At 36.1% G+C, this 21,107-nt stretch overlaps 1 protein-coding gene across 1 annotated transcript; it reads right to left on the reverse strand.

Moving 5' to 3' along the window:
* Positions 1-1,136: 1,136 nt before the first annotated feature.
* tars1 (threonyl-tRNA synthetase 1) lies at positions 1,137-20,037 on the reverse strand. The gene is made up of 21 exons (XM_082170066.1): positions 19,862-20,037; positions 19,463-19,528; positions 18,415-18,605; positions 17,664-17,787; positions 15,729-15,850; positions 14,991-15,108; positions 14,813-14,877; positions 14,203-14,281; positions 13,921-14,067; positions 12,532-12,630; positions 12,070-12,236; positions 11,034-11,196; positions 9,721-9,858; positions 8,869-8,946; positions 8,678-8,778; positions 8,363-8,467; positions 8,198-8,270; positions 7,977-8,091; positions 2,327-3,333; positions 1,671-1,735; positions 1,137-1,381 (listed from the first exon to the last, which is right to left on the reverse strand). The coding sequence occupies exons 1-19, from the start codon at positions 19,916-19,918 to the stop codon at positions 3,185-3,187; spliced, it is 2,157 nt and encodes a 718-aa protein (XP_082026192.1). The 5' UTR covers positions 19,919-20,037; the 3' UTR covers positions 1,137-1,381; positions 1,671-1,735; positions 2,327-3,184.
* Between the last annotated feature and the right edge of the window lie 1,070 nt (positions 20,038-21,107).

Below are 21,107 nucleotides of genomic sequence, written 5' to 3' on the forward strand. Positions count from 1 at the left end.
AGGCATATCAATATTTATTTAATTGCCCATATTTTAATTAAAGATATGTGCATAGCTTCACTATGATTGCAAATTCAATGATTTCACTCAATTAACCTAGCTTTTAATGAAAGCGAAGATGCAAATACTGAATAATAACCCTATTAATTACAATAATGATTAACTTTTAAAATAATAACACAATTAACATGCCACTTGGGGCCTTCTGTGCCAAAACTTTGATAATTCAACTTCATACAATGTCATAGATCACTATTTTCCACAGACACAAAATTAGATCAATTGACCTCAAAACTGGTCATCTTACCCAGACTTACCCAGACTTCCTGTACACAAAAAGCTATTAGTATTGAAATTGTGAGAATCAACAGATTACTAAATAAAATATACACTGCAATGATTCGTTTTCATTTTTTTATTCAAAAAAAAAAAAAAAAAAAAAAACGTTTTAAAAGGTTAGGTAAAAATGGAAGTAGAATGCACAGACATTTTGGAAATTATATTTCATAAGTTTTGTGTACCATGGGTAAAAAACATATAAATGAACAGTAGGCCTACTGCAATGACTACATGAGTGTAAATGGAAATAGGAGTAGGCTTTAGGCCTACTGTATTGTACTGTTTGTTGTTGTATTTAGATTAGAGTGAGGTAGAGATGTTATCATCCCTGCAAGCATGATAAAAGCAAAGCACACTGAGTTTATGAACTTCACTTGACAAAAAGAGCGGCATTTCAAAAGCTTTAGCGTGCACATTAAAAAAAGCACCAGAATCATTTTATTAAAAAAAAAAAATTCATTTTTTTTTTAAACATGGTTTCTTATGATGTAATAGAACAACAATAACAAAACAACACAGTGTGTGTAACTAACAATAGCCTCATTTTCTCAAAGTTTAACTTTTACTTTGCATATAGCGAAACATCCTGTTGTGCTTAACTGAGAAAACATTCCATAAGCTTGTACAATGAGGTCAATAAAACAATGTTGTCACATTCTCGGATGGTATATGAACTAAACCTGACGCTCACCAATAGATCATTAATGAGGTAAGCATATCCTGCTGAGAAAAAAAATCCTGTATTCTTGCTTCCAATTACAAAGTGCTAATGTTACTTGACTTCACCATTATGTGCAGATGATATTATTCTGAATATTCAGGTTTAATAACCTCTTTGTATCTGGTGAAATCCACATTGTGATGAGACGCTGCTTTTCTGATGGACAGGGTTTTTCAATGCTATGGTTGAGCTTGTTGGATCATTCAGTCCAAATCGTATAGAGGCCATAACCTGGAATAACTGGGCCTGAAATTCAGTCTCTGGCTTTGCTTTCTCACAGAATTGCTTCTCCTTTGGAGTGAGATCATTCCCTTCAGGTATCTAAATAATGAGATAGGACATGAGAAACTGTTCATTCAAACCGATAATTTTACACAGTTCTACACTGCCACCACATGGCACAAAGTTGCATGTTTTTATTATTAGTATTATGATTATTATGAAGCATAAAGCATATATTAAGCATATAGGCTATATATATATATATATATATATATATATAGTTATTAAGCATGTATACTTTGACAAGGTACTGTTCCCTGTCGGAATAGTAGGCTATTAAAAACAAAAACAACAACAAAACATTATGAGGGAGAAAAAAAATACTTACTTCAGCAGACACTCTTTGCAGCCATATTTTCTCCTCATCTGTAAACTCCATTGCTGAACTGAAACCTACAAATAACGTCTTGATTAATGATGGCAAACAAATAAGGTTGTTGAAAGAAATTAGACATTTAACTATTAAATGTAAAATATGATAGGCTTTGACGTCAGCCTGTCAGGGTCTTTATGAGCCAATTTGCCTAAATTAAGCTAGTGCCCCAAAACGCAGACGCCCGCTTGTATGAATCAGACAAAACATCACACCATGAGTCATTTATTTTTAAAGAAAGATCGCACAAGCCAATCTTTTAAGCTAACTAGTTTTTTTCTGTGCAGGCCTATATGTCTGTAGGCAACCTAATCAAAATGAAAGTGAAATTAAACAGTAGCCTATTCGCTTATTTTTCTTTGCAATGAAATAGTTTGCAAGGAGAAATAAACGTCTCAAATTAAAAATTTGATTGAAAATTGTGTCCTATAACCACTCTCACCTTTAAATAAGAAGATCTGCATTTTAAAATTGCCTGGCTGATTACATTGCGAATGACTTCATATCATATTTACACAAGTATACATTTGAGTACAGAATCGACGTGTCGTCTGGCTCGTTATGTCCTGTCATAAAATGTATTTCTGTATACAAAAGTGATTTTGACTTACCTTTTAAGGAAAATCCTTTAACGCAAACAAAAAATAAATATTTTTTTTCGCTAAAAGCAGCGCCTTGATCCTTTTAAAAGTCTGACCAGTAAGATAGCATCTCTGTTAAACAGCAGAACTGTTTTTGAGAGAACGGGACAAAAAAAAGAAGTCTATTTGTAAGTAAACATCTGCAGACAAAAATCATCTGCTGTCTCAGCCGGCTGCGGAAGGACGTACGCGAGGGAAAGAAATCGATCCTTTCACTATAGCAATGAAAACAAACTGCAATATGTTCGAAATGAAAATAAAATCAAGTGCTAAAATAAAAATATATTAAATCTGCTACTCGTTTACTACTCGTGATTATCCGGTTTGATGAACGATCTGCACTCACGCGATTTCCCCTAAATCATCTAAGTGAAAGTGAAAGTGACGTTTTCTGTTTGTTTCACTATTATTATGATAATAGGAAATATTTAACAGCAGCCTTCAACATATTCAAGTCGTTACAGCAAAAGTGAGACATAAAAGAGTGAAAAGATACCGTTTTATTTCATCTGCAACATATCAGCCCTCATTTACCCATTCACATATTGATATAAAAGTCCCTTTCTTATAACAAAGGACAATGACTATCTGATGAATGAACATTACCAGAATATTTTGAAAAAGTATTGACAGATCAAATCTACAGACTTTCGGACAATTGACTAATTTGATTTAAAATATTGTCAGTGATTTAAAACAGAGCCCCCTGAACCACACAGATCAGTTGAGAGGTAATGGATCATCTATACAGAAGAGCAGCACACTGTTGCCCAGTGGCATCTGAACATATGGCATGTTAAGGAAGGTTTGGCAGAAGGTTAAGGGAGTTCAGAATTCCTCTTCTGCGTTTCGGGTTTTTGAGGCCTTCAGCTCCTTGAGTCGCTCCATGCAGTCCGTCAGACTCCTCTCTCCGTGCACTTTGTTGTCCCGAGTCCTAACGTTCACAGTGTCACTGCTCTTCTCCTTCTCACCCACCACTGTCATTGCATAAACCGAAAGTTAGAATCACAGTGAATTCATGACAAATTAATACATTCTGTAAAAATACCTGCAGCTGACATCTCTCAATTAAAAATCAGGGAAACAAATGGAAATGCAATTTTAATTTAAAGTGCCCCTTTAATGCCATTTTTAAGGCTACTAATTTTGATTTGAAGGTCTCCTACAATAGGTTTAGATGCACTCAAGGTAAAAAAAACTAACACTTTAATTTTCTCACAATAGTGCAGCATCACCCTTTATCGCACAGTCTCTGAAATGGTTCAATGAAGGAGTTGGTTTCTTGAAACCTCTCCTTTCCAAGAGCCAACTCTGCTCTAATTGGTCAGATGGCCCAGTTTGTTTTGATTGGTATACCAGGAATGGCCGAAATGACTTGTATAAACAGTGATATGGACAATGGCATACCGCAAAAACTGTATTTTTGACATATCGACATAGGAGTAATTTTGCGGGTGGGACATGTCCCCACCACTTTTTGAAACATGTCTCGGCACGGATGTAAGCTACCAAATATAAAAGAATCTCCAGTTGATTAGCAATTTGTTTGTTTGTGTTAAATAAGAGGCTCATTGCCGCTGTTATCAGTGGCGGAAAGCAACAGTGCTCTTTTGGTGCTTGCGCTTTAATCTATAGTCTGGGAATTCTGCATTGCATTCTGGGTAGTCACAGGCATGTTTTAGGACACTCAGGAGCGTACAATGATAACATACAAATCAAAAGAGAATAAAACAACTACATTTACATTAATACTTTTTAAGAACTGCTTGCACTCACTTAGAATAAATTGACTAATATTTGAATCTTTTAAGAACATTTGTGCGGCCAAGACACTGCACATATCCATCACATATACACTCATAGAAATCATACGGCCACCTTCTATCGGATCACACACAAGGCCAAATTGATTGCCACTTTTTAGTTATTAAAAAATAAACAGCAAAAGAGAACTGATATATCTGCTACATCAAATAATAAATACAGCTTGATCTCAGCCAGTGGATCATTTATTCAATCAACATGCCTGTATATCATAATATCATCCCTAATTTCTTAATGTTAAAGCATTTATGGATAACAACAGTGTGGCCCTCTGTAATGCAGCTCTGAAATGATTTTTGTATTGTGAAAGTGCTATAGCCTACACATTTTTTTTACTGGACTAAAATGGAACAAGTATAAGATTCCTTTTCCTGAGAGAAGCTGAACAATAACCAAAGAACGCTATTGTATGAACACGGAGAGTGATCACAATGAGCTATACCAGGTAACATTTCCAGACACACATTATATTTATACAATATATAAATAATGTTTTTATACATTATTTATCGTGTGAGCACTTATTCATGTGAACGCAAGCGGTTAAGAAATTATGATATATAATTATTATAATTATAATCATCAAAATTATGTTCAGAATTATTATAATTTGTTATAATAATAAATACATAAAATGCAAATAATAAAGCCACATTTTGGTTATGTTGATTATTTTCATTGAGTTTTACTTTCACTTTCACCACTGTGTTGTTTCCCAGCTGGTAAACTGAAAAATTGCACTTCCTTTGAGCTTTTCCACGCCAATCGTGAGATTGTTCTATTGCAGTTAATAACACAGCAACACTGCAGGTAAACTCATTTAGAATTGTGCTCTTGCAAACTATTATAACTCGAACTTTCAGGAAAAATGTTTTTAAACAAAGACTGTTGTCAGAAGTTTAGTGATGATGATGCTGAAGTCATGCGACTGTGGTGTAGTTCGTCTGTAGCCTACATTTAGCTCTTGACTTCTGTCAATTGAATTTAGGCTCCAAAATCAGAGATGGGGGACTCGAGTCATATGACTTGACTCGAGTCAGACTTAAGTCGCAAATTTTAGGACTTGAGACTTGCTTGACAAATATTAATAAAAGACTTGACTTGACTTTGACTTGATATTCATGACTTGAGACTTGACTCGGACTTGAGGTAAATGACTCGAAATAACTTGTGTTTTTTAAAATAAATATCTGTATTTGAACGCACCGCAACAATCACGTGACGCAGCAGGAACGCGCGCTGTGTGAACAAAAACCGTAATAATGGAGTGTCGTAGTGATGACGCTGAAGCGCGGGATCGTTCGCCAGCTGTGAAACGGTACGTACGGTAATGCGCAAGTTTATGATCGAATCAGAGAGAAAAAAAAAAATGCACAAGCGTGGTTTCGAGAGAGAGAGAGAGAGAGAGATCGCAGCTCATAAGCAAACTTAAGACGCTGCTAAGACATTACATGTCTTTAGGGGTTGTGTGTGAACGCAATCTCTGATTCCGGGAAATCACTGGCACTGCCAGACTGGCAGTGTGAATGAACCTAAATCAAACGAACCCGGGTCAAATCTTGGGTCACTTTATCCGTGTATTTTCCGGAATCTCTGTGTGAAAGGGGCTTTGGTCACACACCCTGACAAAGGCTCATTAGCCACAACGCATAGTTGTGCAAGTACTTGTCACCTGATTTTAAAATATTAAAGCCATGATGAAATAAAGGCTTTCTATATATTTTTAATAATATTCGAGTGCCTTGGATTAATGATTTTTTTTTATGATCTGAATAATCCCTTACATACAAAAGCACAGAGAAAAAATATTTTCTTGAAAATGAAAATCAGGTTAAAATATGTTAAAATATGCCATATTCCAGTTTTTCTTACCTGCATGCATCCCTTTGTACTGTCTAGTTATATGCTACCAATATAGTCTGCTATCCCAGGGTTGACTTTAATGTTAAAAGAAATATATAAAAAAAAATTAACTGTAATTTAATAATAATTAATAATGCATTGGTACAGTCTACCGTTCTCTGGGATTTGTTTTCATGATAATCGAATGTAAAGAGTTTTATCTCTAAAAACTGTTTAGCTTATAACGCTTGTATATAGGGCATAGAGTAAGTAAAAAGAAATCGCTAGTTAATACCACTAAAATATTGTAAAAAGACAACTACACACAAAGAAAAAAAAACATACAGACTTTCGAACCGAACCATGCATACACAAATACACAAAACAAAAATTCAAACTTGCAAGCACAACCATGCACACATGCAAACAAACAATACACTCTTCACTCATACACACGCACACACATTCACTCACAAATATTAATGAATCAATCACACTCAATCAAATCACCTCTCTCTCTCTCTCTCTCTCTCTCTCTCTCTCTCACACACACACACACACACACACACACACACACACACACACACACACACACACACACACACACACACACACACACACACACACACACACACACACACACACACAACCATGGACATGCAAACAATACACTTTTCACACATACACATGCACACACATTCATTCACAAATATGAATAAATAACTCACTCACACAGATTAATAATGTACAATAGTCAATCCACCTGATTGACAGGTGTAAGTTTTGTGTCAATTCAATTATTACTGTTTTTTTCTTGTTATTCTTTTGTTAAAAAGGAAAGATCTAACTTGTTGGGATGTGTTCATGTTCCATAAAGGGGATGCCAGTTTGAAGAATGCCATTTGGTGGCATAGGAACCATTATACTTGAATTGTGAATTGTTTAATACCTTTTAATGGTCTTCTGCAATGTTTGTTCACTGCATATTTATTTTTCATGCTTTAATGTTGGCCTAATTTCAGTTAAATTTACATTTTAGGCTATGTAGTTTGAATTTTTATTTATTTATTTATTTATTTTTATTGTAGTAACCACTCAGCTGGTTGTGGAAATGCATATTTTTAAAAAATGTTGCAAATAAAACCATATTCCACAGCTTATGTAGTTTTAACTTATTTTAATATATAAATTCAGTGAAATCATCAAACGTTTGTATGACTTGCCAGTGACTTGTGACCCAAGCTACGACTTGACTTGACTTGCTTGACATAAAGCAGTGACTTGACTTGACTTGACTTGCTTTTCACAAAATTGACTCGGACTTGCTTGAGACTTGAAGGTTAAGACTTGAGACTTACTTGTGACTTGCACATGTGTGACTTACTCCCACCTCTGTCCAAAATACATGGAGAATGTGTTCATTTGTGAAGATTATCATAAGACCTTATTTTCTGCAATAATCCAAAAGTCAATGGAAAAATCCTATTGGGTTTTTGTCGATGGGACCAGGGTGATGCAAACTTCTGGGTTAGAAAATATGTCATCCCTGCCGCACTTAATGTAGACCTAGACAGGCATTATCCAAATAGGTCAAAAACCTATGTACTGTAGGTTCGTGCAGAAAGTAAGACTGGAATTACTTGAACAGTTCAAAATCGTTTTTTTCTTTTGGGAGTCAGTAACTCCATTTGTTGTGCACTTTAAAACTTTACAGACTATTTACATTCACAAACTGTATTATACAATACAGTTATATAACTATATTATACACTTCCCAAAAGGTAATAGCCAAAAAAGCATAACAGGTGCACTTTAAATTACTGAGAATCAGTCATGGTTTGCTTGTGTTTTTTGTTTGTTTATGAAACACAAGGGCATTTATACATAGCGACCTTTATTTTGGCACCAACTATAAAACCATTTTCGAATGTTAAAGTTATGTTGGATCACTTACCTAAAATGAAATTGTACTGAGCTAACTGTGCATTTCTGATCTTCTTGTTCAGTGTGCAGCCTGGGTCCAGGTCCACATCCGTCATCAACCCTCCCTTGTGGAACTCCTGTTGTACCTGAGATTAACAAGGGCTTTTTAAAATTCTAATTATGACCTGGTAGTTTATGCTGGAATCAGAGCTAACAGATATTATTGCATCATAAATTTCGAACAGAACTTACTCTCTGGGCGTACTCATCACAAGTAGGTCCTACGGGCACCACCATCACCTGATGTGGGGACAGCCACAGTGGCCTGTGGGACACCAAAGCAGGAGAATTTGTTTTAAGCACATATGGTGTGAGACTAAACTTTATCATGTTAGAGAGTCTCTTCCTTCACTGTACCATTTTCCTCCATAGTTTTCAGTCAGGATGGCGATCATGCGTTCCACTGAGCCAAGGATTGCTCTGTGGATGATTACAGGTCTCTTCTTGTCATCACCATCATGGCTGAAGACAGACAAGATTTGGTTTACAGGATCAGCAAATTAGACAGCTGACGATCATGAAGTGAAATGCAGGAGGAGTGTAGTAAACAAATGTAACCACAAAATGTCACTGTTGTACAGGGAACAAAAATCACTGTTGTACAGGGATTTTCCTTGTTATTATTATTATTATATACAGACTAAGATTTAATGTTTTCTTGATTAAACATACCTTACAAAAGTGAGATTGAAACGAATAGGCAACTGGAAGTCCAGCTGAATGGTGGCACATTGGTGATACCTGCCGATGGCATCCTTTATCTGAATATCAATCTGAGTGACAGAAAAACACAAAATACTTGAGTTGAGTGTAAAGTCATTTTATAAGCGTTCATATATTTTCCTTTCATTATCCGTGTGTACCTTTGGTCCGTAGAAAGCTCCATCACCAGGATTCAGAACCCATTTCTCTCCAAAGTCATTCAGGCTGTTCTCCAGTTGCTAAAACAATTAACAAGGGCTTAATGAATACAAACTGGAAGAGATATGCAAAATTCATCATGCAAATCATAAGAGATTAACTGTATTAAATACAAAAAAATATATTCTTAAAAATTGATTGAGATGTTATGACAGTGGTAAAATTACACCTTATATTATGTACACCATGGTTCAAAAGTATGGCGTCGGTACGATTTTTTTTTCCGAAGAAATTAATAATTGTATTCAGTAAAGATGAATTAAATGTATTAATGTGACAGTAAATGCATAATGTTTCTATATATATATTTTTTTTTTATTATTATTATTTTTTTATAAATGCTGTTCTGAACTTCTATTCATCCAAAAAAACCTGGGGCATCTGACTTAAAAAATCATAAAAATATTAAGCAACACAACGGTTTTCAAAATTGATAATAACAAATAATTTCTTGAGCCAAGTCAATATTAGAATGATTTCTGTCATTTTATGACAGATGAAGGATCATGTGACAGTGAAGACTGGAGTAATGATGCTGAAAATTCTGCTTTGCCATCACAGGAAAAAAATTGTAAATATTAAATTAGAAAATAGTTATTTTAATTGTAATAATATTTCACAATTTTATGTTTTTTACTGATTTCTGATCAAATAAATGCAGCCTTGGTGTTTTCTTTCAAAAACATTACAAAAATATTACCAACCCTAAACTTTTGAACAATAGTGTATGCAAATTGGTTTGCTTTCATGCACACCATTTTCTTTTTGAGTTTATCGTAAGTTTCAAACTATACCTTTTCAGCCTGGTCCCACACTTCAGGTTCTCCTAGGAACTTCTCTGGCCTGGTAGAGAGGTTCAATTTGAAGGTGAAGCCAAACACCTCATAAACCGTACGTAGGAAGTCGAGACAACCCTTTATCTCAGACTCAATCTAATAGGAGTAAAAGTAAGAAGGTAAGATAAGGAGAAAAATGACCTCTTATTTGAAATTCAAAAGAACAAAGCATTAATGTGCTCATGAACTCAAAAGTCGTTTAACACTGAAAAATGCAGGGCTCCCAGACCTTCAGACCAATCATTTTCAATGGCATACTAAAATGTCTTATGTATGTATACTCCGTCTTATGTAGATCATGGTTAATCATCTAAATCATTCTGGGTATATCAAACTGGCGATCTTTGGTCTCATTAATCTATTATTTGTTCCAAACAAATCGATTTGGCTAACGGCAAGGTTAAGTTTAATAACTTCAGATTTTTTATTCACTTAAATCCTGTACTAACTAGAGCACTGCTTTTGACTGAATTGTTTGCTTGTGCTTATCTCCTGTTGTACAAACTTCTTATACTTTTAAAATGGCCATAATTGTTCATTTAAATATTGTTCAATAAATAATATTTTATTTTATATAAATAATATGCCATATTTGGTATTGAGAAAGGGCTGTTAAGGATATTGATTTCAAATTCAGTGAAAGTTAAATTATTATGCCTGTAGATGGCGACAAAGACTGTCTTTATAAGTGAGTCAGAAGCAAAGAAAGGGACTGAAACAAGGTTGAGAAAATGGACATAATCTTTTCTTTAAACAACACCTTATAAGATGCAACCGACAAATGCATTGACTAGAGAGGTCATGGGAAATCCCCATAACTGTTAAAAGGACACTAAGACAAAGATATCACTTTCCTCAGTGGACATTCTAACAGTTTTTTTTTATAATGAATATAAGATTGACATGATGGATAAATGCTATAGGCCTATCAGATGTAGGTAATACACTCGCTCTCTCATAATACAATTAGCTTCCATGAAGTAACTCAGTGTTCCTTTGTTGCTAGTAACGGAGGCTTGGGCTCAACTGTTAAACTGTCAAATTGAGATTTGCATCTGTGGCGGAAGAAAGTAGTTCCACACAAAGATGTTTTTTAAAGGAACTCTGTTGTCGTTTCTTATATATTTACACACTTGTGTCAACGAACTGTTGTATAAAAGCAATATCGCACTTGTAGCCGTGCGATATGGCTCTATCACACGGCTGTGATTTCCTCCAGCCATGCTGACAGAGACGTATCGCACTCGTGTGATATTGCTCATGTAACGTGCCTGGTCCATAGAGCAGAAGATGTGAGCATCATCTTGTTGGAAGCGTCTGACTCTTGTCAGGCCACTCAGAGCTCCAGACAGCTCATTACGATGCAAGACCCCAAAGTCAGCCAGACGCAGGGGCAGCTCCCTCCATGAACGCGGGCGGTGGTCAAACATCAGACTGGAAAACATTTACATTAGAACATTAGATTTTCCTTGCTAAGCTTTTTGCATTCAGGTATACTGTGCTGTCATAATGTCAATGCCTTTTATGATTAACAAACACTTAAGGCCATTGCACACTGAGTCTGAAATTCGCATCCGGAATTTTCTCACGTAAAAAAAAAAATTCGACCTCACGTTATGTCAATCACGCTTGCACACTGTCTACGAAACTTTCGTCCGTAATAAAAAAATTCGGATCGGGTTCGATTTTCTGCGTTTTTCGCATCCACAGCCAGTATTTTGAGAGGTTCTTTGACAATTCAGAGCCACCGTACAAGCGAACGACAAAATCCAGAATGGTGTCTGACAAGTTGATACACTTCGTCTCGCAGCACAAAGTACTGTATGAAAAACAAAATGCGGATTACAAAGACACTGAATATAAAGACAGATTGTGGCAGATGATTGCTGAACAGCTTGGGAAACAGGATGGTAGGCATTGATTTCAAAAGGGTGTATGAAAGTGTATACAGTATTGTGTTAGATTTCGGGATAATTTCGCAACTCTTTGATAAGGAGGTGAAACTCTCCTTCCTCTCGGTGCAATCTCAGGATTGGATGGACCCAATATTTCCTCTTTCTTTTTCTCTTTTTAAGAAGAAAGAGGGCAACATAATCATCCTCACTGCTTGACGAATCCATTTTGTATTTTTTGCGTTTTTTTCCGCAAAGGTTTAATAAATACGCATCGGACTCAGTGTGCAAGGTTTCTGTGCGTGACGAATTTTAAGGCTGACGAACACGAAAAAACGCATACGAAAATTTCGGACTCAGTGTGCAATGGCCTTTAATGTTGCTTAACGATCGTGAATATAGAAAGATTGTGTACCAGTGTCCAGGGCAGTTCATGGGCTTGAGAGCAAAGATCTCCTTCTCCACCTCAAAAGAGAACATGTTTTCGCTGTAGTGCTGCCAGTGTCCTGAGGTTTGCCACAGTTTGCTGTTGTAGATGTTCGGAGTGACCACTTCCTGGAATCCCCTCTTTCTGTATTCACTCTACACGATAAAATATACCACAGTACAACAAAAACGGTCCATGAAAAAATACATAAATATTCAAGTGGTTTGCCCACAATCATTAATGGGGTCCTTGAAGTGGACCAACCTATCCATTACATGGTCTACTGAACCATGACATCCATAAAATGCAATTTAGCATATCCTAATAGACCTCTGTAAACCCGGCTCCACATCACACCCTTGTTCTGTTGGCTATTGTAATTTTTTTAATGGTTGATATCAGCTCTGTAGTAACAGAATAAACTATGAATTCGAAATGGAGGAAACTCACCCTAATAAACTCGATCAGCGTATTATAGATGTAGGCTCCTTTAGGGAGAAAGAAACAGCTACCCGGGCTCAGGTCGTGGAAGAAAAACAAGTCTTGCTCCTGGAAAGACAAAAGCGAGAGAGTGTGTAAACATTAAAGGTGAGAAAAACAATTATGGCACAGGTCAGAAATCTAATACAGATTACAGGAGGATACATGGGAAAAGAACAAGAGTTTGCAAGTTCAAACGAGCAAAAGAGACAAAAAAAATAGGACAAATGGCTGATTACGCTCTAGCTTTTGTTGTGACAAAGTGTTCCCTGTGCACCCATCAGCATGCCCATGAACAGATGGCACATTAAGAAGACAGACATCTGCCTTCTTTATGGGCACAGTCCCCGCTCCCCACACAGCCCACCTATCAGACCAGTCTTTAGTCACCCCAGCAAGACTCCATACATATCAAATGAGGGGCAACTTTCAGCACAAGTCATTAGAACACAGAGGCCTCCACATGTCCTCCATAGTGAGCAGTTTTGTCCACCAACAGGGCTTTTTTATTTTAACTTGCCCACTGCTGACATCTCTTTATAATTATTCACTTGCAGTAAGGATGAGCATATATGTTACTGCTGGATTTATGATTTAAGTACACAACTATTGGGGTAAGTTTAAAGAATGCATTAAATTGATCAAAAGGGACAGTAAAAGCGTTTATAATTTTACACAAGATTTCCATTTCCAATAAATGCTGTTCTTTTGAACTTTCTATTTATCGAAGAATCCTTTTCAGCATCGATAATAATAATAATAAGTTTCTTGAGCAGCAAATCAGCATATTAGAATGATTTCTGAAGGATAATGTGTTGCTGAAAACTTGGCTCTGCCATCACAAATAATATTTCAAAAATATATTAAAATAGAAAACAGTTATTTTTAAATAAAAAAATCTAATTCATGATATTATTGTTTTAACTGCGTGTTTGATCAGATAAATGCAGCCTTGGTCTTAAAAGCATTATTTCTAAAACATTAAAAAAAATCCTACCGACCCTAAACATCTGAATTGTAGTGTATGAAAGACTTGATGATTAAGAGTCAGTACTGTGCACCATTAGTATATTTAATTCATGTCACTCAAGTGTTCAAATAAAGCATGATTTACATAATCCATAGGAGGGGATTACCACTGACACAGCATTTTGTGTGGCCAAAGAGTGAATAAATAAATAAATAAATGAATAAATAAAAAATTGTGATGTGCTGCATATTTCATAAATATTTTTGGCTTATCTGTAGACAGTACCTCCGTCTGTTTATTTTAAAAATCCACAACATATTTCAGATGAGCGATGGGTTTTTTGATCCTGTATTTATATTCATTTTCATTGTTCATACATCTACTCATACCCGTCCCAGTTTGCGATGATCCCTGTTCTTGGCTTCTTCCTGGAATTTCTCCCATTCTTTCAGCATCTTGGGATCAGGGAAAGAAATGCCATAGATCCTTTGCAGGCTCTCCATCTCAGCTTTGCCCTCCCAGTATGTAGAGGAGTTCTGTGATGTACATCATATACGTTATTTGGGATCATACATAATGCTGTAAAGATAATATGCCCAATGTACAGATCAGGACAACAGGACATAGAGGACTGTTCTCGAAACCATTAAGAAAAGGACTGAATTCTGCACCTTGTGGATCTTTAAGGCCTTGATCTTTCCTGTATGTCTTACATGAGGCCCTCTGCACAGATCAATCAAAGGCCCACACCTAAAAAAGCAGAAGCAAAAAGAATGTGTAAATAAACTAAGGTATAAATATACTGTACATAGACTACCATTCAAAAGTGTGAAATATTATTACAATTTAAATAAAATATTTTCTATTTTAATAATATTTTAATTTATTCCTGTGATGAAAGTGGAATTGTCAGCAGCCATTACTCTTCAGCAGTGTCACATGATCCTTCAGAAATCATTCTGATATGCCGATTTGCTGCTCAAGGAACTTTTCCATTATCGATGTTGAAAACAGTTGTGCTGCTAAATATTTTTTTGTGGAAACCATGATCATTTTCTTTTTTGATTAATAGAAAGTTCAAAAGAACAGCATTTATTTGAAACAGATCTAAAAGTCTTTACTGACATTTTGATCAACTGAATGTGTCCTTGCTGAATTAAAGTATTCATTTCTTTCAAAAACCACAACTTTTAAACAGCAATGTAAGTAGACTTGAAAAAATTGATAAGCACAAAATATACGTTTATATACAGTATACGTTTTTGCAACCAAAAATCTGACCTGTAAACTGTAGTTGTTGGGGTGGTAACCTTTTCATTCAGGATCCTGCACTTGAACTTGTTGTACTAGAAGAACAAGAGAGGCAGATTTCACCAGTCTGAACTTCAATGTTAAGGGTGTTATGGGTTTATTCATGGCATGATCTTATATTTCTCTCTTTTAGAAAGGAAGTACCTACCTTAAACATCTCCAACAAAGTCTCCTTCTTTACCTCCAGCCTCTCAAAGGGCTGCTTCTCTTTGATGATCTTCTTACATAAGTTCTCCAAAAAGGGGAAATCATTACTCGATACACCTCTGAAAACCGACAGACGAGAAAGGGAGAGGATAGATAAAGTAAAGTACACAAAGGTGCACAGGTTTCCTTACAAAACTTAAGCCCTTCTTAAATAAAATAAAAAGAATGCAAAGAATAAGCAAACATCTCACAGATGTCACCAACTAAAGAAACTTCTTCTACCAGCAGTCATCTATTATGACAAAGCAATGCTTTTTCAGAAAACTACCTGTTCTGGACCTGACAGAGCCACACTAACAAACAATATCAAAATGAATAACATTTGCATAAATTGACTTCCAACAATTAAATTACTGCATTTATTATCCTGGTCAAACAAAAGGTCAAGTAATTGTTGAAAGGAATTTAAAAAAAAGGACAACAATTTTTTATTTCTTGAACAGCTGCCTGGCATAATTTCTAAACCACAGATGAATTAATGTGACTTTTAAACTCTGACTGGCAGTTCTAAATAACAGATAGTGAATGGACATAACAATGACTTGCATTAGCATGGATGAGCACAATCATGAGGCATATTGCCATTCGACGCTTGTAGTCTACTCCGTAATACTACTTCTGAAATTATTCTAATAAAGAAAATCTAAAGAAAAAACAAGAGAGAACATGCTTGACTTACTCAGTTTCAAGAAACATATCATAGTAAAAGCCATTCTCAATAGGTGGCCCATAACAAAGGCAGCCTCCATAGACTTTCTCCATGGCCTCTCCCATTATGTGGGCACTGGAGTGCCAATAAACCTAAAAAGAAAAAGTATGTTTTCTGAAATAATATGCACTCTTTCAATCACCTATTATATAAAATATTGTCTATAATATACAGTGGGTACGGAAAGTATTCAGACCCCCTTAATTTTTTCACTCTTTGTTATATTGCAGCCATTTGCTAAAATCATTTAAGTTCTTTTTTTTTTTTCTCATTATTGTACACACAGCACCCCATATTGACCGAAAAATACAGAATTGTTGACATTTTTGCACATTTATTAAAAAAGAAAAACTGAAATATCACATGGTCCTAAGTATTCAGACCCTTTGCTGTGACACTCATATATTTAACTCAGGTGCTGTCCATTTCTTCTGATCATCCTTGAGATGGTTCTACACCTTAATTTGAGTCCAGCTGTGTTTGATTATACTGATTGGACTTGAAAGCCACACACCTGTCTATATAAGACCTTACAGCTCACAGTGCATGTCAGAGCAAATGAGAATCATGAGGTCAAAGGAACTGCCTGAAGAGCTCAGAGACAGAATTGTGGCAAGGCACAGATCTGGCCAAGGTTACAAAAAAATTTCTGCTGCACTTAAGGTTCCTAAGAGCACAGTGGCCTCCATAATCCTTAAATGGAAGACGTTTGGGATGACCAGAACCCTTCCTAAAGCTGGCCGTCCGGCCAAACTGGGCAATCGAGGGAAAGATGAATGCGGCCAAGTACAGGGATATCCTGGACGAAAACCTTCTCCAGAGTGCTCTGGACCTCAGACTGGGCCGAAGGTTCACCTTTCAACAAGACAATGACCCTAAGCACACAGCTAAAATAACGAAGGAGTGGCTTCACAACAACTCCGTGACTGTTCTTGAATGGCCCAGCCAGAGCCCTGACTTAAACCCAATTGAGCATCTCTGGAGAGACCTGAAAATGGCTGTCCACCAATGTTTACCATCCAACCTGACAGAGCTGGAGAGGATCTGCAAGGAGGAATGGTGTGAAAAACTTGTTGCATCTTTCCCAAAAAGACTCATGGCTGTATTAGATCAAAAGGGTGCTTCTACTAAATACTCAGCAAAGGGTCTGAATACTTAGGACCATGTGATATTTCAGTTTTTCTTTTTTAATAAATGTGCAAAAATGTCAACAATTCTGTGTTTTTCTGTCAATATGGGGTGCTGTGTGTACAATGAGGGAAAAAAAATGAACTTAAATGATTTTAGCAAATGGCTGCAATATAACAAAGAGTGAAAAATTTAAGGGGGTCTGAATACTTTCCGTACCCACTGTATGTATTCAAGCTAGCAATTGAACTGCTATGGTGACATTTCATTTGTGGTGTGGTCACTGCTACTGCAGACAAGTGTTCATTAAAGAGGACCTATTATGCGCTTTTACAAAGTCTTGATTCTACTGGAATAGATTTTCATGCTTGAATGTTCAACAATCCCTTTTTATTTTCTTCTTTTTTTTTTACATATTTATCATTGTTGCAGCACCTCACACTCTTTTTAGTTGTTGTTTCCATGAAGCCCCTCCTTCCGAAAAGCAATTTTCTCTGATTGGTCAGACCAGTGTGTTATGAGTGGTCAATCGTTTTGAACACATCTCGTAAATGTCACGCCCCTTTCCCATAACTGCAATTTTCAACATGTAACTTACAAGGGCTCATACACCCCACCCCCCTCCCCTTTTTTCGTGTATGCGGGAATTATGAGCGATAAATAAATGATCAATTTAAATAAAGAAACACTAAAGAAAGTTGAAAATGTAAAAAGCATAATAGGGCCTCTTTAAAATTAATAATGCAAATGCAAACTTGTAGAACACTCTAAACTTACTGCTTGTGCTTCTTCGTCATCAAATTTGAGAAACACTAGACTGCAGTCTTCCTCTAAGGGCCTGTCCAGATCCCATACCCCATTGTTCACTTTGGAGATCACAGTATTATCAGCAAGGCCTTGGCTGTTAATAAAAACACATTATAATGTTAAACATTTGTGATTAGAGTTGGAAGCACAATGCAATCAAGCAATTCACTAAGAAAACACAATTTTTAGTGCCTTTCACTGAGAATAACCAGAAGTTTAAGATGTAACACGCAATTTTAATAGATGTGCCTATCTATTACAACACAAACCACAAATATTGACCTCTGCTCAAGACTGATTCCTGTCTAGCTTACTAATAAACCTGGCATCGTACACTAGTGTGAATATGGTATGGTTTGGTTCCTCTATTGTAAGTTGGTTTGGATAACAGCGTCTGCTAAATGTATAAATGTAACCCAAATTCAATATTACTAGTCAATATTGCTATATTATGGTCAATTTTATAAAAAATATATTATTGCAATATTATAGTCAATATTGCTATTCTGAATTGCTCAAACAAACAGGGAAATGTTTTGATGCATCATGAAGCCTGCAGTGTTTATAAGTTGTCTATATCAAATATTTTAAAAATACAGCTTCAAGTCAAGTTAGCAAATCATTTACAAGTGCCATTGCTAACTGTGTCATTGTTTCAAACAGATTGACAACATTAGGGCTGAAAATGCTTGCCTCGTTGACGTTTAGTTTAGTTACTAACCTGATGCCACAGGCAACCTGGTACGGTGTGGTCTTCCAGGACTCTCCATCTATTAATTTTCCATCGGGCAGCATGATCTTGATGGGCTTGCTGTCTTTTGCTGCTTTCTCAGCCAGCAGGGCATCGTGTTCTGCCTTCAGCTTGTTATATATAGACAGACGCCCCTCGATGTACTGTGGTGGAGGACTCAACTATAGATAAGAGAGAGACAAATTCATAAAACAAACTCTGTCCATTGTTTTAAGAGCCCTTCACAGTGCATGTATCATAAATAATAAACCATAGCACCATTTAACTTTACAGGAAAAGTATTGTGTTTGAAATTATGAAGCAAACCAAGAACATCTTCCTCTGGCAAGGTAGCCTACATATTTAAATGCACATATGTGACCATGGACCACAAAACCAGTCTTATGGGTAATTTGTTTTAATTGAGATTTATACATCATCTGAAAGCTGAATACATAATCTTTCCATTGATGTATGGTTTGTTAGGATAGGACAATATTTGGCCGGGATACAACTATTTGAAAATCTGGAATCTGAGGGTACAGAAAAATCGAAATATTGAGAAAATCGCCTTTAAAGTTGTCAATTTCTATTGGCGATAGTGCTGCATCCATTCACAAAAATAAATGTTTTATATATTTATGGTGGGAAATTTACAAAATATCTTCATGGAACATGATCTTTACTTAATGTCCTAATGATTTTTGGCATAAAAGAAAAATCTATAATTTTGACCCATACAATGTTTTGTTGGCTATTGCCACAAATATACCCGTGCAACATAAGACTGGTTTTGTGATCCAGGGTCACATATGCCAAATATTTTCTAGATACATAATGTATGCATTGCAATACATGTCATATGCTTTTTAATACATTTATTAAATTATAAAGGTAATTAGAGTCCATTCTGGAACAGCTGGAATTATGCTGGCAGAGGTCAGGGGTACGCTGTTCTAATTTTAGGGATACTACACTTCTCCACCAGTGTTGTAATGAGAATATGTAAGTATTATAATCCAATAATAGAAGCACTAACCTCAGCCTTGCCACCTGCATCTCCAACAGGATTCTTGTTTTTCTTCTTTCCTCCATCTTTGCTATTCTGAAAAAAAGGGTGTGACGTTCATTGGTTGTTACTGTCATCTGTCAATTAGTTGTTCATGTCAACAACAAAAAAACGTTCAAACGTGTCACTCCACCCACTGTAAAGTGATACAGAAACCATACCTGACTGCAGACATTTAAATACCATATTAAAATTAAATTATCTATATTACACAGCAGTCAAACAAATAACGAGAGAAACTTGCACCAAAGACCCTTAAAACAATAAAACTAAGGGATTCTGAGTTTTGACAGCAGCATGCAGTGACTGCCTCAGACAGAGGACTTCACTAGCTAGTCAGCTAACTGCATGTAGCTATATATCTGATACCTTCTTCTCGTCCATTTTCAGATCCTTCATCTGCTCGGTCACGCTCTCATCCGCCATAATTAGACGAAAATATCACAAGCACGAACAAGTAACACGAACCAACAGTTTGCAGTTTAGTACAGAGCTTATTCGAGACACCGGCATACACGTTTCCCGGATATTGCAGGGAACATTATGATGCAACATTATGATACATTTGGGATGTTGTCCGTGATTGGTGACTCGCTGTGATTGACGTGAGTATAAACCAATCATCAGACAGAACGTTCCAGTTCTGGCGCAGTAAGATGATGCAACGCGAACGGCATCCTTCAAATGGTAAGGCAGCCTGACTTCTGCCATTTGATTGCTACTTATTATATAATATGTAATTTGCATCAGAGTAATAATAACAACACGAAGCTTTCTGCAGCAAAAACGCATTAGCAATAAATATGGGTTTCCTCTCAAACACAATAAGCAATGCACGCTAGTGGTACCTAGTGGTCAGAAATAGGAAGCGCACCTATTAATAATAACATAGGCTAATTGTTAAGTATACAAACAGCACCTTAGAGGCTACTTATACAAAAGGTATTTATTTACATCGGGTATTTATAGCATACCTGCTGGGTATTACACATTATTTACCACTAACTTAGCCTTCTGTCTAACAGCATATTGTTTCATAGGCAAGGCAAGGCTATTGAACTGAAAGTCCTTGTGGACTGGAAATTATAAGGCTATCAAATGGGGAGCAGAGGTGTTTGTGGAACTGAAGAGGGGTCATTATTTTTTAGAAAAGCAACTCAAATGTTGTTTCTTATGCAGAAATGGAAGAGTTTCAATATTAGTCAGAAATGGTAAATATATAAAAGCCATGTTGATTGTAGTGTTTAAATTACAGCCTGGTATGGAAACCTGGGAATGAGGAAAAATAATAAAATGCGCAGGATAGTGAGAACGGCTGACAAATAATGAGACGCCAGAGAATACGATGCCAATTCAGAAGAGCAACAAGGGTCCCATTCCACACACACACTTTACTCAGAATTTAATGCTTTCATCTGGAAGAAGGTAGGCCTATTAAAGGTCCCCAAACTTCTTAAAAATGATGGCAATTTGCAAACACTCATTTATGCCAGTGGCAGTAAGAACATTGAATGTAATTAAGTAAGGGTAAGCATCTTTTGTAAGAATGATTACTTTTAATGGGTGGTTGATATTTTTTTATTTGTTGATCATAATTATCATCTGTGTCTAATTT

The sequence above is a fragment of the Leuciscus leuciscus genome (genome assembly GCF_965113295.1).
Source record: "Leuciscus leuciscus genome assembly, chromosome: 5".
Classification (NCBI taxonomy): Eukaryota; Metazoa; Chordata; class Actinopteri; order Cypriniformes; family Leuciscidae; genus Leuciscus; species Leuciscus leuciscus.

Coding starts and splice junctions, on each gene's coding strand:
- tars1 (XM_082170066.1), bottom strand. CDS start 19,918: ATGGCGGATGAGAGCGTGACCGAGCAGATGAAGGATCTGAAAATGGAC. Junction 17,788..18,414: donor CAGGTTGCCTGTGGCATCAG/GTTAGTAACTAA, acceptor TTTTATTAACAG/CCAAGGCCTTGCTGATAATA. Junction 8,779..8,868: donor GAGCTTTCTACGGACCAAAG/GTACACACGGAT, acceptor TCTGTCACTCAG/ATTGATATTCAGATAAAGGA.